The 12529-nt window shown below is 38.0% G+C and overlaps 2 protein-coding genes across 2 annotated transcripts; one reads left to right on the top strand and one right to left on the bottom strand.

The window, feature by feature from the left end:
- Nucleotides 1–56: 56 nt before the first annotated feature.
- Nucleotides 57–7170, bottom strand: syt1b (synaptotagmin Ib). The gene is made up of 9 exons (XM_020934705.1): nt 7029–7170; nt 5374–5517; nt 4547–4728; nt 3730–3843; nt 3465–3632; nt 2075–2242; nt 1410–1527; nt 1046–1179; nt 57–263 (listed from the first exon to the last, which is right to left on the bottom strand). The coding sequence occupies exons 1-9, from the start codon at nt 7168–7170 to the stop codon at nt 57–59; spliced, it is 1377 nt and encodes a 458-aa protein (XP_020790364.1).
- Nucleotides 7171–8441: 1271 nt separating this feature from the next.
- bbs10 (Bardet-Biedl syndrome 10) lies at nt 8442–12109 on the top strand. The gene is made up of 4 exons (XM_020934704.2): nt 8442–8476; nt 8737–8911; nt 9614–10531; nt 11201–12109. Exons 2-4 carry the CDS (start codon nt 8745–8747, stop codon nt 11847–11849), a joined length of 1734 nt encoding a protein of 577 aa, XP_020790363.2. The 5' UTR covers nt 8442–8476; nt 8737–8744; the 3' UTR covers nt 11850–12109.
- The last annotated feature ends 420 nt before the right edge of the window (nt 12110–12529 follow it).

Raw genomic sequence — 12529 nt, 5'->3', positions numbered from 1 at the left:
ACACTTGAGACTGTCAGAGCTGTATAGGTTACTGCTGGTGTGCTGGTGACTGCGTGTTACTTCTTATTGGAAATGAGTGCATTTATGTCCTCCTCTGGTTTCAGGCTATGCCACTGGGCAATGGGCCTCCGCGGATTGGCCAGCATATCCAGCCAATGACGCTGCTCTGTGCCGAAGCTTGTAGCTCCCAACAGTATTTTCCCAATGGCATCGTTTTTCCCAATCTTGTCATAATCCAGGACAGTTATAGCGACCTGCACTTTCTATGAACAACAAGCAACAAAACCAGGAACAGGTAAGTATTATAAATAAAAATAGTACCCTACCAGCCAAAGGGCCATACCCTCTCATTGATTTTTTTTCTCTAGGTTTAGTACTTTTTACATTTTAGATGCATAAGGAAGACATCAAATAGTTGATGGAAGATATATGAAATTATGTAGTATAGAAACAAAGTTAATAGGTCTACTAAATTTCTTTTATATTTTAAATTCAAATCCTTAAAGTAGCCACTCTTTGCATTGTTGACAGCACTGCAAACCTTCATCTTTCTATGATCTTCTTAAAAAGGGGATTTTAAGCAAAATATTTTTTTTTTCTACCATGTTGTAATGTTCCTTCATCAAAAACATGCTTGAAGAGGTTTTAGATGTCGTCCTTGCATGTTAGAGTTACCAGTTTCAAACATTTCTTACAAGTTAGCTGTAAGACACGCCTATGTCTTTCATGCTCATACAACAATTTTCCATAAATATTCAAAAACATGATACAAAACTGTACGTAACAACTTGATAAACCCGATGCGATGTGCAGTAGTTTAATTAGCGGGATGCACACTGATTGTGTTGTGATAGCGCTCAGAAGGAGGAGTGACTTTGTGGAAACGGGTGACTTGGAGTGTCAAAAACGAAAGGTACTTTTGAGTTATTTTTGCTCTATTTTTATTTGTTCCTTTCCATATGTTATGTCGTAGTTTTGATGTTTTCATCGAGAATCTACAATTAAAATAACCATGGAAATAAAGAAGAAAAATAAATGAATGTACCTCTATGAGATCACATGCCACCTCAAAACTGAAAGACTCGTTGTAGTACGGATTCAAAGTGTTCTTCTTTATTGTCGTTTTCTTTTTCTTGAGTCTTTTCCCATTTTGCATTAAGTGGAGCTTCACATAGGGGTCTGTTAGGAGAGCAGAGAGGATTAAATATGGCCTGGCACAGTTGCAGCAAATCCATCAGTATTTTAGTTGCTGCTTAACTGCTTGAAAGTTGATACACCATTAACAAACTACTTATCAGAGATCACTTGGTCACAACCACAAAGCGGGTCCTTTAATTTGTCGATCTTGTGTGAATGTGTGTACATAGGATTCGTTAATTTTAAAATGAATCCAGAGTCTGTTAAAATACCTGATAATCCACCCACGTCCATTTTCTTGAGGTTTTTGGCCTCCAGAATCACCACCGTCAGCTTCCCTGCAGTGGGAACATATCTCAAGGACAAGCAGATGTCTCCCAGCCGCTCGCTCTACAACAAGGAGACCGAGGTAATAAGCTTATTATCCAAAGAACTCCAATTATGTTACAATATGGCAGCTAAATTATTACAGATCTATTGGGAAGTACATTTTAAAATGATGTGACATGGAGAGAAAGCAGTAAGTGAACTAGTCCAGTTCAGATTTTTTTTGCCTTATCATGCTGAAGAGTAGAAATGTATTCAACTCTAATGTTGGTCATGGGAATAAAGTAAAATGTGTTTAAATGAAAATATTAAAAGATTTTTATTTTACAAAATAATAATACTTTCTTTATCTTAGCTTGAGGTCTTATATTCATTCTCATAAAGCTAAAAGTTGCACTAAAACTGGCTCTCAATGAATGTGATTTTTTTCAGTACTGGTACCTGCTATATTATTAGTTTTAGTCTCAATTAGCATCTGATTTTTGATACTTCGGACAACCCCAAACTACAGCTTTAGCACATCTTTTACAGAATAAGTCCTTTTCCCATTGATGTGTATGTATGTCTTTGCTATATAACAAGAGTCAGAGGTTTGATTCCTGGGGCTCACCTCCTCCTTCTCTGCTTTCTGCAGGTCTCTCCACTCTTGTAGGGACTGGCTAAAGTCTATGCTGCTCATGGGGATCTTTATATCTCCAATGGCGTCATGTTTGGAGAAGCGGTCAAAGTCATATACCGTCATCACCAGGGTCTTTCCTCCCAGCTCACTGTAAGGGACCTGAGCAGGCAGAACAAGGTACACTTTGGATTTTGAGCAATTCAACTTAAGGCGTAAAGAGTTAGAGTAAATACCCATAAAATAAACATGATTCCACTACTAGGAATGGAATATGCAGGTGTGAAAGTAATATGATATACAGTATGGGCATTTTTGTCATATTACAGTGCATGTGACAGGTTTTCAAGTTTTTTTCATGTTATTTAATTACTTAGTGTTTTTTTACAGTTTGTGAAGAAAATTACACTTTGTGAAACATTTTTTTTGAAGAAAACTACAAAAAAAAAATTTTAGTAAGTTCTAAAGCAGAGTATCTATGTCATCAACCCCAAAAATTCTATCCAAAATGCTGGGAGAATTTAAAGACATTTTTCTGACAGTTTAAACATTAATTTAACAAAATAAATGTGTCCTATCATTTATTTTTTTTTGTCTAATCATAACTACTAAATTATTTATTTATTTAGCAATTTGTTAACATTATGGTTGCTAGTTAACAGTTATGGATTCACCAGTGGCAAAAACTGTTGCTGTGTATTTAGGCAAGACAGGCAAGACACTTCACCTACATTGCCTAGTAAGAAAATGGGGTGTGTGTGAGTGTTGGTGGTGGTTGGAGGGGCCAATGGTGCAGACTGGCAGTCCCGCTTCCGTCAGTCTGCCCCAGTGCATCTGTGGCTACAATTGTAGCTTGCTACTACTGAGTGTGTAGTGAATAAACAATGAACGGTAAAACACTATAGGAGTCTTGAAAGGCACTATATAAATACAGTTATCGATTAATTAACCTCTAAATAGTCTCTGCTGCCCTTGTCCAACTAGAAACTAGAAAATTAAAACGTTCACCAGAATTAAAAAACTAGACTAAACTATTCAGATGTTTAGTAAAATCTTAACTATAATGATAACTATATTAACAAACCTTATGCAGTTTAGAACTTCTCCAATATTTTGTTAAACTTCCACAATATGTACCACTTTGTCATTCCCAGTTTGTCAACCGTGCATCAACAGACGACTGATCTCAAATGGAAATAGCAATATAACTAAATAAACAAGTGTCTGTATGTAGATAGTAATCATAAAGATATCAGATACATTTTACATTTTTTAAGCAAAAAGGTAATTTGTGAATGATACAACAACTTTATTTCAATTTGTGGACCTTACAGTTTAGTTTGAGTGAGTTATGCTGGCACAGACAACTACACCATATTCTTACCTTGAATGTGAATGTCTCATTGAAAGTGGGCTCCAGAGTTTTGCGATGAACTTTGGTTTCAAACTTTTTCTTCTTGTCTGGCAGAAGGTAGACTTTGACATAGGGATCGGAACTGCCTCCCACATCCATAGCAGGGAGCTCTGCTGCTTGTATGATGCCTACCACTAGCTAGAAAAGCAAGGGGAAGGGAATCTATTAAAAGAAGCACTCATCATATATGTTTGTCTGAAAGTGTGGTATTTCAGGCTATATAGAATGATCTCACAGTGTTATCTGTGAAGTTGTAGTCTAGGGAAAACTGCAGGCGGCCCAGCTTCTCCTCTTCTTTAGGCTCTTCATCAGACAGCTCGGCTTCCTTACTGCGATCTTCTTTTGTTTTCTGTCAACATAAACATCAAAGCAAAACACAAAGTGCATGAGATTATGTACAATGGCAGTTGTAGCTAGAAAGTATTGGGTTCAATTCCCAGACAAAACAGGGCTTTTCAAAGTCACATTTATTGTTTTCTATTAAAAGTATGTGTTACAATTGTAACTGTGATTACAGTATATTATTGCTCTGACCAAGAAGCTGAAATCTGTTCAGAATGATCTAGGTACAGGCTGACCAACTGGCCAATATGGCCCATATTTTGGTTATACTCAGCATTGCCCCTTTGTTGTGGGCCTGAAATACTTTTTTTTTTTTTGCCTTCTTGCTGTACTACCCACCTCTACCCTCACAGTAGTTTTTACACATTTCAAAATCCTCAGCTGAAACGTGCCCTGGGCATAGTATCACTCTGTGTGTTTGAATTGAGTTAGTAAAGCATACAGGCAACTGGAAAAACCTGTAAAGATATGCTGTTCATGTTATAGATTGTGTACATATAGACAAGTAGACAATCGCTGTCTTGTTCAGATGAGACAGATGACACTATGTGGATGCAGTAGAACACATACATATCAGGGCTCATTCCAGCTTATACTGCTGTGAAGGCTAGTTCATAACTCCATTAGCCCTGCTCCTCTGACAGCTGCACAGTGGGTGACCTGGATGTCAGTGCTGATACATGGGCAGAGCAGTGCATGTGCTGTGTTACCTCTTTAAAACTGGACATCATTTCAGTGTCACAGCCGCTGCTGCCCTTTTCTTTGCCGGTCTTCTTGTCTTTGTCTTTGTCCTTGTTTTTCTTTTTCAAGCACTTTTTCCACACACACAGACTGCAGGCTAGGACGGTGCACAAAGTCACAAAGCACACGGCACCTACCTCCATGGATGGCACTGCAAAGACAATGCTATGATAGCTATGTATTGTAAGGTGCATCTTTAGGATGGTTACAGTCACATTTAGGGTTAAGAAATAGCTAGTCGCTGCATTTCACACACTTGTCATTGCCGCTGCATTCTCAGGAGCATCTTCATCATTTTTAATTAGTTGAATTGTCAAACCATAATTTCATTGCACTTTTGATATTTTCAGAATAAAACATACCCCATATTGGCTGAAGTCATTTCAGTATACCCGGATGTGCAATCCCAATTCAAGACTAGAATGTAGGGCTGAAGTGCTTTAGTGGTTTAGTCGATGAATGCAGTCTTAGTCAACCAACGTTTATGTTAGTCGACTAATAATTTTATTTTGATTAAAAGAATATATATGGGACAACCACAGTAGTATGTAAGTATGTAGGGAGTCAGTTGAAGATTTGGAAGTGAATCATGAGTTTAATCAGCATCTTTTCATAAATATACACTTTCTAAAACTTTTTTCTGTTAATTTTTTTTTAGAACATATAAGCCCCCAAATTCACTGATGGATGGATAATTCAGTATTATTACTAGCCATTGAAGATACACACTTTTGGGGTAAAGATACGGTTTAATTTTATATATATTATATTGGATATATACAGGCTCAATACTTACAGTGTGCTCGCCGTAATTCATTCATGAACTTTTTGATGCTGTGTCCTCCAGAATGCGTGTGATTGGTCGGTGTGGTAGTGTTGAATGAGAGGGTGAGGGAAGCAGGAGTGATGGTGGTTTGTAGCTTTCCAGTCATTTTCAGTTCTAGTAAAACAGACAAAACAAAAATCTTCAACATATGAAAATAATAACCATTAAGATTACTAGGGATGGTCCAAGATGTATTTTCTCAGAAGATACTGATATTTGTCTTGCTGTTATTGTTGATAACTGATATAAGCAGATGGATTGGGAATGACACATGGGCACAAACAGTCTGGAGATGTGCAAAAAAAAATATTGTGATAAAGATACCTGGGGAAATATACTGATATTGTCAGTAACCAAATTACCTATGGCTAGGTTTGTCAAAAGTATCCAAATTAGATAATAATTGATAATAGTATACTAGTATAGAAAATAAATTCTCATTTGAGAAAAAATGTCAGAGGACAGAAATGAAACTTTCCTGAAAAGAATGACTGCTATGGACCCTAAGGGACTACACAGATAAAAGAACACAAGGTAATATAAAATAAACCGCTCTAATTTAATGTTGAAAATCACATTCTGCTGCCTAAAGAAAAAGCATTTTTTAAATTACAATCATTGTATCAGAATTGGTAATCTATGGCTTGTATAACGAGTTTGACATTTTTGTAGCGTGACACCACTAATGCCGTTCCTAAAGATAACAGCTCTTCTTGCCAGTGCAGTACACCTTAACAAAGTGAGCAGACAAATGTACAAAGTGTCCACAAATACAATTGATCTGATGCTTAGGAGACAGTAATGTGCTTATCGACACTGTAAGGCCCTCAGTGTCAAGTGACTTCTCTGATTTCTGCTGGCATGGCACAACACTTCAACACAGGATATGAAGCTGTGGTTGGGCCAAAGCTGCTGACGGGAGGAGCAGCGAAGACGGAAAACAGGACAGCACTGCATCATGGACCTCTACTGTCACCACCTCGTCAAACTCCTGCAAGGTCATGTTCAGACACTACACAATCCATCACAGGTTCAAAGGGGATGACTCACTCCAATGTCTCATGCTTTGTCTTTTCTTCACAAGTATCTGGAGCTGAGTCAGCACATGGGACCTGACCCAGGCAGACATCGACCCCGTGTGACCAGACGCATTGCAAACCGTAACTGTGCAATGAGCTATGCTTTTTCTATGAGCTCTAATCCTATGCAGTAAAATATGAATATACTACAAAATAATATATTATTACTAATTAACAAGATGTAAATAAATGCACATAAAAAGTGAAAAAGAAAAAAGAAAATTGAGAAAAAGTAAGTCTGGTTGTTTTTTTAACTCTTAAAGTTTTGTGAGCATTGCTTAATTTCTAGTTAAACTTTCCAGTTCTAGTTCTACTGATTCTTAATTTGGGAGTTTGCCTGGAGCTTTTTACTTTGTTTTACTTTAACTTATAGGTTAAAATGGGTTATGTTAACAAGCACAGTTCTTTAAAAACTTGCAAGTTAAAATAAACACACTGGATGGCAAATACATTTTCATTTTGTTTTCTAAAGTAATTTAAATATTATGAGTTTCTGAGTGACTTACCTGTGTGACGTTGCCTTATAATTATTATTCCCTCGCCGACTGCACAAAGAGTTGAGGTACAGCATCAGTGGAGCAGTGCGGGCTGATGATGGGAGCTCATATGCCTGTAGTGCCTCGGGGTGGTGCGGGTGGGTGACTGGAGGAGGAGTGCAGGTGAACAGGGGAGAGAGAGCCTGGTCCATACCCTCACACCAGGCTCACACTCAGGCTTATACTTAGGCATATGCAGTTTACTCATACTCCACAAACATGCCTCTGGGTCCATCTGCAGGACATTTACCATAATATTTGTCTTTTTCATTTGAATATGCTTTATTATGTTCTAATTGTTCCTGACTTGGGACAGTTTAGGGGTTGTATTGCAGGTTTGCTTACAGGTCACTCTTGTTGGGTCAATGATGAATATGCATCAGGGAGGTGACATGGCCTTTAAAACCTCGTTAGCATAGTGAGAGTTCAGCAGTAGAGGACATTTACATTTAGAGTGGACAAGTGAGTGTGTGTGTGGGGGGGGGGGGGGGGGGGATGCAGTACTGTCTCATACGATCTATGTATAGATGATGTTTCCTCATTTAGAAACTTAGGATGTGGCTGCAGCAGCCCAGGGATCATGTTCTGGCTCCACCCCTTTCACCTTGAGTTTCAGAGATACTGCACACAAACAGGGAGGTAGAATATGACTGTGGATTTACTTTCATTTTATATATTTTAAATAGAATTATGTGTGAGTTTTTATTTAATAAAAAAAGACTGATATAAAACAGCTGGATGGCCTTTGCATTTGAATAGAGTCAAATATAATCTGTACGTGTTACTTTTTAATGGAATTTTAGTAGCATTAAATAACCTCCAAACAATACTTGACAAATTAAACCATTTAAATCTATAGTAGTTAGTTGTTATAAACTGTAAACCAAGTATTCTCTGCGCTCTGAGCAGGTGATACAGTGCTGTCAGGTGTGTTTGTAGATTTAGACAGGAGCAGGGACAGCGGTGAGACTTGTGCTGTACTCAGTAACTCGTATGATTTTAAATGTTACTTATTACAATTACATTGATAAAAATGTAACATAATATTTAAAACTCTACACAAAAAGTACAGTTACCTAATGTGGATAGTTACTTAATTATTGCATCTTGAGAATTTGTAATTAGTTAATTTATCCATTCTTTTTTAAAACTTTGATTTTAAAATGCCGGACAACCTTTGCATTACAAGCAAAACAAATACAACATATAAAAATTGATCATAGCACTGATGACGGGATACTTATTGATGTTCTAATTATTTTTAAATAAACGTGTCTTTTTGTTATGATCTTATCTATGGTTATGATGAGTACACACACCACAGTATCCCAGTATGAGCATTTACACAATAATGCCTTTGCACACTAGATGGCAGTGTTGTTATAATATAGATTTTCGGTGTACTGAGAGCTAAAGAAGCCGTCTCTAGGATACGGAGGAAGCGTTTAGACTGAAGAGGTAAGATCATTGCTCACATTTCTGCTCTTTCCTCAAAGTTACACGGGTATGGTCAGACCTACTCTTGCATGCGCTTGTTAGAGATCGGCGCCATCCTATACTTGATAAACTAATATTACTAATTGCTAAAGTTTACAGCTAACCACGTGTTTTTGTGTCGCTAACTTCTGCAAATGTCGTTTCTTACCATAGCTTAACTCATCTTATATTTAATGTTTATGAAGTCATATGACATCATAAATCTTGCGCTGGTTTTGCAGTGAGCGCAATGGAGAGCGTAGTGCAGACCGTGGGAGCTCTGGAGGCAGTAGTCCTACGAGCCTTTGGTCCACACGGGGGACAAGTCCTCTTCACCCGGGACACGGGGCAGGCGATGCTCAGCCGCAGCGGAGCACGTATTCTCACTGCACTACGACTGGACAACCCACTGGCACGGTAACTATAGGCCTACCTAACATAATACTGCTTTTATCTCTTTAAAGTGCATATGACAGGTTATTTGGCCTACCAAATGTATTTCCTTCAGTAGGTTTTATTCCACCAAAAACCTTGATGAACACTCACCCTTGCTACACAAAAGCTTGTCTCTTCACAGACCTGACATGCAAATTTTTAACTTTTCTGTTGAAGGGTGAGGTCTGGTGTTCTTACTTTTGTCTGGAACACTGGAACCTCCTGCTTGTTTCCATGGGAAAGTATGGTTTAAACTTTCTATTTCAGTGGAATAATGCAGGTCATGTGCCACCTCCAGAGTGTTATATACTTATTTTGCTGAACACTATTATTATTATTTCACCAGCAATTTTTGTGGTTGAATTGTGCCTCCTGTTTGAAAATTGTGACAAAGTTTGGCTAATTTACTTTTGTTAAGTGAATATATAAAGGGTCAGAAAAACTGTTTGTCGTGCAAATGCCCCCTGAATTTTATGAATGATCTTTTAGTACTCAGTGCTACTGTAATTTGTCATTTGTAACAACAGTTCTTCACAAAGTTTGACTGATGCAAAACTGATTATTATTGACTGCAGGCAGGCACTATCTCACCAAACTAAGTCAGTGAGTTTTTAGAGAAACATAAAAACCTGTCCATATTCATTTAAAACTGAAAATTATTAATTCAATGTATGTTTTTAATAGAATCATTGTGGACTGTGCATCAAGACACAGTGCCAGAACAGGGGATGGCTCCAAGTCCTTCATCCTCCTCCTTGCCTCACTTGTTCGGAAAATCAAGTGTGCTGCTTGTACTGACCAGCAGATGTCCCTCTCCTACCCTTCCAGAGCGTGTTCCAAAGCTCGATGCTTAGCTGATGAGCTCTTGTCCTTCTCACTGCATCACCTGGATAACGTCCTGGGCGTGGGTGTCCTGCCTTACACACAGTGCCTCATGTGGGATGAGGTACACGCCGCGCTACCATGTCCAGTTCAGAAGCTGCTATCTGCCTTCTTCCACACCCGCCTGAGCCAGAATCATTGCAGTTTCATCAGCGGACTCCTTTGTGAACTGTTATCCAACTGGACAATCAAAGACAACCAACCTTATTCCTCCCTGCAGTTTTTGAATGACTCTTGGCCTGCGCTGTATACTCCTGTAGTTGGCTTTCCCATCGTTTACTCCCGGTTACTCGAGGGGCAGGTCATCCATAGAGACTTTGCGATACCATCCACACAGACCGCACAAGGACCAGTCAAGGCTATTGTTTTAACCTCACCTCTTCACCCCAAATTCATTGAAGCAGGGGAGACACTGGAAATTGGAGGCAAGGGGGATATTCTGCATTTCAGCTCTTTTGCAGAAAGCTCTCTAGAATGTGTGATCTCATACCTGTGCAGTCTGGGGGTGTCTGTGCTCCTGTCTTCAGTCAAGCAGCCAGCTGTGGTTTTGGCCCTAGCAGCACAGGCGTGCATCAGTGTGGTGGAGTGTATCAGCCAGGAGGACTTAGATCTGTTCATCCATCTAAGTGAAGCCACAGCTGTCTCTGGCTTTTGGAATATCCAGTCAAAGCATGTGGTCTCTCTGGCCTTTTGTAAAGCAGCAGTTCTTGGAGCTCACAGGTTTGATTATTTTGTGTAAATTGTCACAAAGTAATTTGGGGTAAAATGGGGACTTTTAAATCAGCAGGTCTACAGCCAGTCATGTCTTGTAGTAGCAAAGGCATATTGTTTGTAGTGTTTTTCAAAATTTGGATGAAAAATATATATAAAATGGAATTGTAATGTAAATAACTTATTTTCTTATGTTTTATTAAAATTTTTATAAACACTATTATTAAAAGCCATAATTTGTCTCAAAAACGTTGAAGTTAAAATTGTAATTGAGCATTGTAATCAACATCATTTCATTTATTTATTTGTTTCAAAAAGAAAAAGATTCGAATCAAAATTGTAAATTCATGTATAAAAAAAATATATAAAAATTCAGTTCAGTTAATTTTTTTTTTTTACAAATTATCCAGTCCTCGTTTGACTTGTTTAAAGTATTTCCAATTTCTTCTGTCCTATTTTTTTATCCTATAGAATGGCTTGTACATGAAATAAAATAAATAAATATAGTGCAGTGGTTAGTAAGATAAATTAGCTATGAATAAAATTTGTCAAAATAAGATCTTCATCTTTATTAGTTAACTTGACTCAAATGGACACTGAATCCAACTCTTAACTATTGTAGATATTATATCATGTGATAATTTTCTGTGATATTATTTTATTTTTTTCTCTCCAAAGGTATGTCCACGTGGGTTTCCCTGATAAACAAGACCTTAAACCTTGCAGCCTGGTCGTCTGTGGCGCTGGAGAAGGCCAGACTGAACAGCACGCATTGGCTATGCTAGACGCTATCAGGATGCTTCTGACCACCTGGCAACCCCCTACCTCTGCACAACCTGAAAGAAACTCCTCCATTACATCTAACTGCCCTCCTCGTCACCCAAACTGTCCACAAGGCTGCGTTCTGACTGCTGGTGGAACTTTTGAATTCCTTTTAAGTCACAGCCTTCAAAACAATTCAGCTCCTAGACACACATATATGATTTCCTGCATCTTGGCTGACTCCCTCCTTTGCCTTCCTCGACTTATTTACTCCCACAAACCATTGCATTTTGTTCAAATCCAATCCAAAGTTATAAAACGCACACACACAAGCCCTATGTCTTCAGAGAGCAGTATAAATGTAGGATCAGAATGTTGTATACAGGAGTCGGGGCTAGAGTCGGTCTTCTGTAAGTACCAGTTGCTTTTGGCGGTGTTACAGTGTGTCTCACAGCTTTTCCGTATAGACTCTGTTATTCACACACGCAGGAGATTAAAAACAATCGCAAACATTTCCTGCAAGGAGGAGGAGAGGGAAGAGGAGGAAGAGCAGGTTGAGGAATGACATTGTATTGTGTGCTAATGGGGAGGCTGGTCTCTCTTTAAAGCTGACATTCAGGCATAACATAAAGAGTGCATAGAACAATAAAAGCTGGTGAGATGTCTTTATTCATTAAAACAGGTATTCTAAGGTATACGTATTAAAGGTGCACTAACATGTACATATTAAAGGTGCACTATGAAACTTCTGGGAGATGGTTCGTGGAATATTCCACAATATGGCATTACATGTTTACACTTTATAATGATTATATCTTAATTAACCTTAATAAAACTCTTCATTCAGTTTAAAAGACTTCACTCATATTGAAGTAGTTTATTAAGATCGATGAAGACTTAGTAACTACTTAATCTGGGGGTTAGGGTAGGTTATTCATTAAAGTCTATATGAGAAGTTAACATGTATTTCTATTTATTACTTTGGTGGGACAGTACTTGTGGTAAATAGTTATCATATTTTACCTGAGTGAGAATTTGTGCTGAAAAAAGTTGAAAAGAAAAGTTTCAAATTACAAGTAGTAATGAGAATTAAAACAGAATACCTTTATCTGTGCCATGAAGATAGAAAATTCCATTCAAAATACACACAGGGAAATCATTTTTCTGACAGAGTAAACACTGAACAAAATAAAGCATCTGTAATCTCTTTTTATTAGTCTGGTTATGGACTAATGTGTTTTGGTC

Source organism: Boleophthalmus pectinirostris, unplaced genomic scaffold (assembly GCF_026225935.1).
Source record: "Boleophthalmus pectinirostris isolate CB_2022bp ecotype Guang Dong unplaced genomic scaffold, ASM2622593v1 HiC_scaffold_2, whole genome shotgun sequence".
NCBI lineage: Eukaryota > Metazoa > Chordata > Actinopteri > Gobiiformes > Gobiidae > Boleophthalmus > Boleophthalmus pectinirostris.
This window is presented reverse-complemented; position numbering and strand designations above follow the sequence as displayed.

Excerpts from the sequence above, each read along its gene's own strand:
- syt1b (XM_020934705.1), bottom strand. The coding sequence starts at position 7,170 with ATGGACCAGGCTCTCTCTCCCCTGTTCACCTGCACTCCTCCTCCAGTC. Across the intron at positions 4,729-5,373 it reads TGAATTACGGCGAGCACACT|TGCCATCCATGGAGGTAGGT; the intron begins GTAAGTATTGAG and ends TTGTCTTTGCAG. Across the intron at positions 3,633-3,729 it reads ACAACTTCACAGATAACACT|CTAGTGGTAGGCATCATACA; the intron begins GTGAGATCATTC and ends TTGCTTTTCTAG.
- bbs10 (XM_020934704.2), top strand. The coding sequence starts at position 8,745 with ATGGAGAGCGTAGTGCAGACCGTGGGAGCTCTGGAGGCAGTAGTCCTA. Across the intron at positions 8,912-9,613 it reads CTGGACAACCCACTGGCACG|AATCATTGTGGACTGTGCAT; the intron begins GTAACTATAGGC and ends TGTTTTTAATAG. Across the intron at positions 10,532-11,200 it reads GCAGTTCTTGGAGCTCACAG|GTATGTCCACGTGGGTTTCC; the intron begins GTTTGATTATTT and ends TTCTCTCCAAAG.